This window comes from Bipolaris sorokiniana, assembly GCF_000338995.1.
Source record: "Bipolaris sorokiniana ND90Pr unplaced genomic scaffold COCSAscaffold_113, whole genome shotgun sequence".
NCBI lineage: Eukaryota > Fungi > Ascomycota > Dothideomycetes > Pleosporales > Pleosporaceae > Bipolaris > Bipolaris sorokiniana.
Genome location: NW_006912004.1, coordinates 1 through 1,398, shown reverse-complemented (window position 1 = coordinate 1,398; position 1,398 = coordinate 1). Strand labels below are relative to the sequence as shown.

The window sequence follows — 1,398 nt, the reverse complement described above, 5'->3', positions numbered from 1 at the left end:
TGGGGGCCGCGGTCGGACATAATAGACTGTAGAAGGCTATGATGCCGGTAGACTTCCCGTACGAAGGCCCAAGCGACGTCTGTTATCTCGATCTTGTCCATAGGGATTAGCACGATGCCTTTACCTAGTCTGTCCTTCACTACCATAAGATTGGTTTTCCCTTAAGAGCTAGGTAAACCCGTGATAAAGTCGACTGTTAGATGTTGCCACGTACGACTAGGAACGGGTAATGGTTTCAAGTACCCATGTTTCCCGTCCCTCCAGGGGGTGCTTTTCCGGCATAGCTCGCAATTCCGTACGTAACGGCGTACATCAGTGCTCATGTTTGGCCAATACCATTCTCTTGCGATAATTCTGTATGTTTCCTCTCGTCCAGAGTGTCCTGTTAGCAGAGACAGGTGCGCAGTTTAGATTACTCCTGTCCGAAGTGGTTCACATTCAGGTACCCATACTCTATTACGCCAGCACAACTTATCTTTAGCATTAATCGTACAGTCGCCTAAAGAGATAGCAATCTTACGAGAGCTTGGGAGAGATCGTTTTCCTTCCCGTACAGCCGCTCTTATTTCTTGGTATAGAGAATCTTCTTGCACGGCGCTATCCCAATAGGCTCGTACGAGCGTAGGAAAATGTGGTGGTCGCGGCAGTGTAGTCGACACTAGGGGAGAGACGTCTTCTTGAGTGTCGGTAGTGTCTTGTACAGGCATAACCGCAATACTTTCCTGGGTCTGGGCTGGCACTAGCATGATGAATTCTCTTGATGCTGAATGCTCGTCTAGGTCGTCCTTCTGCATATCTTGGTCTCGCCTAGATAAGGCGTCCGCCCGTACGTTCTTCTTGCTAGGGCGGTAGCGGAGTTTCATATTTGGGAAGCGGGCTAGTTCTAAGTTCTATCGTACGTGGCGTTCGGAGAGCTTTTGCTTGTGGGTGAAGTATTCTAGGTTCTTATGGTCCGTAACTACTTCGAATTCTCGTACGCCTCGTAATTCAGCGTCCCACTCTTTCAGGCAGCAGATCACCGCTAGTAGCTCCTTGTCGTGGATTGGGTAGTTCGCTTCATGCACTAGTAGCTTTCGGGAGAAGTAAGCTATCGTACGTAGGGTACCTTCGTCGTCTTCTTGCAGAAGTACAGCACCTATTGCTCGTCCAGATGAGTCACACTCTACTACTGTCCGTCTGTCTGGGTCAAAGGCAGCTAACACTTCGTCAGAGAGGAAAGCTTCCTTAAGAGCGGCAAAGCTCAGCTCTTGGTCTTGGCCCCATTCGAATTTGGCGTCTTTTCTTGTTAACCGTACGAGAGGTTCTACGAGTCTTGAAAAGTTAGGGATAAATCTGCGATAGAAATTGGCGAAACCCGAGGAACCCTCTCACGCCTCGTACGGTAGCTGGAGCTTCCCA

At 49.4% G+C, this 1,398-nt stretch overlaps 1 protein-coding gene across 1 annotated transcript; it reads right to left on the bottom strand.

The window, feature by feature from the left end:
* Positions 1-407: 407 nt before the first annotated feature.
* On the bottom strand, positions 408-794 carry COCSADRAFT_104806 (uncharacterized protein; the record flags this gene model as incomplete). Its single annotated transcript, XM_007708019.1, has 2 exons — positions 408-586; positions 719-794. 2 exons carry the CDS (start codon positions 792-794, stop codon positions 408-410), a joined length of 255 nt encoding a protein of 84 aa, XP_007706209.1.
* Positions 795-1,398: the final 604 nt, after the last annotated feature.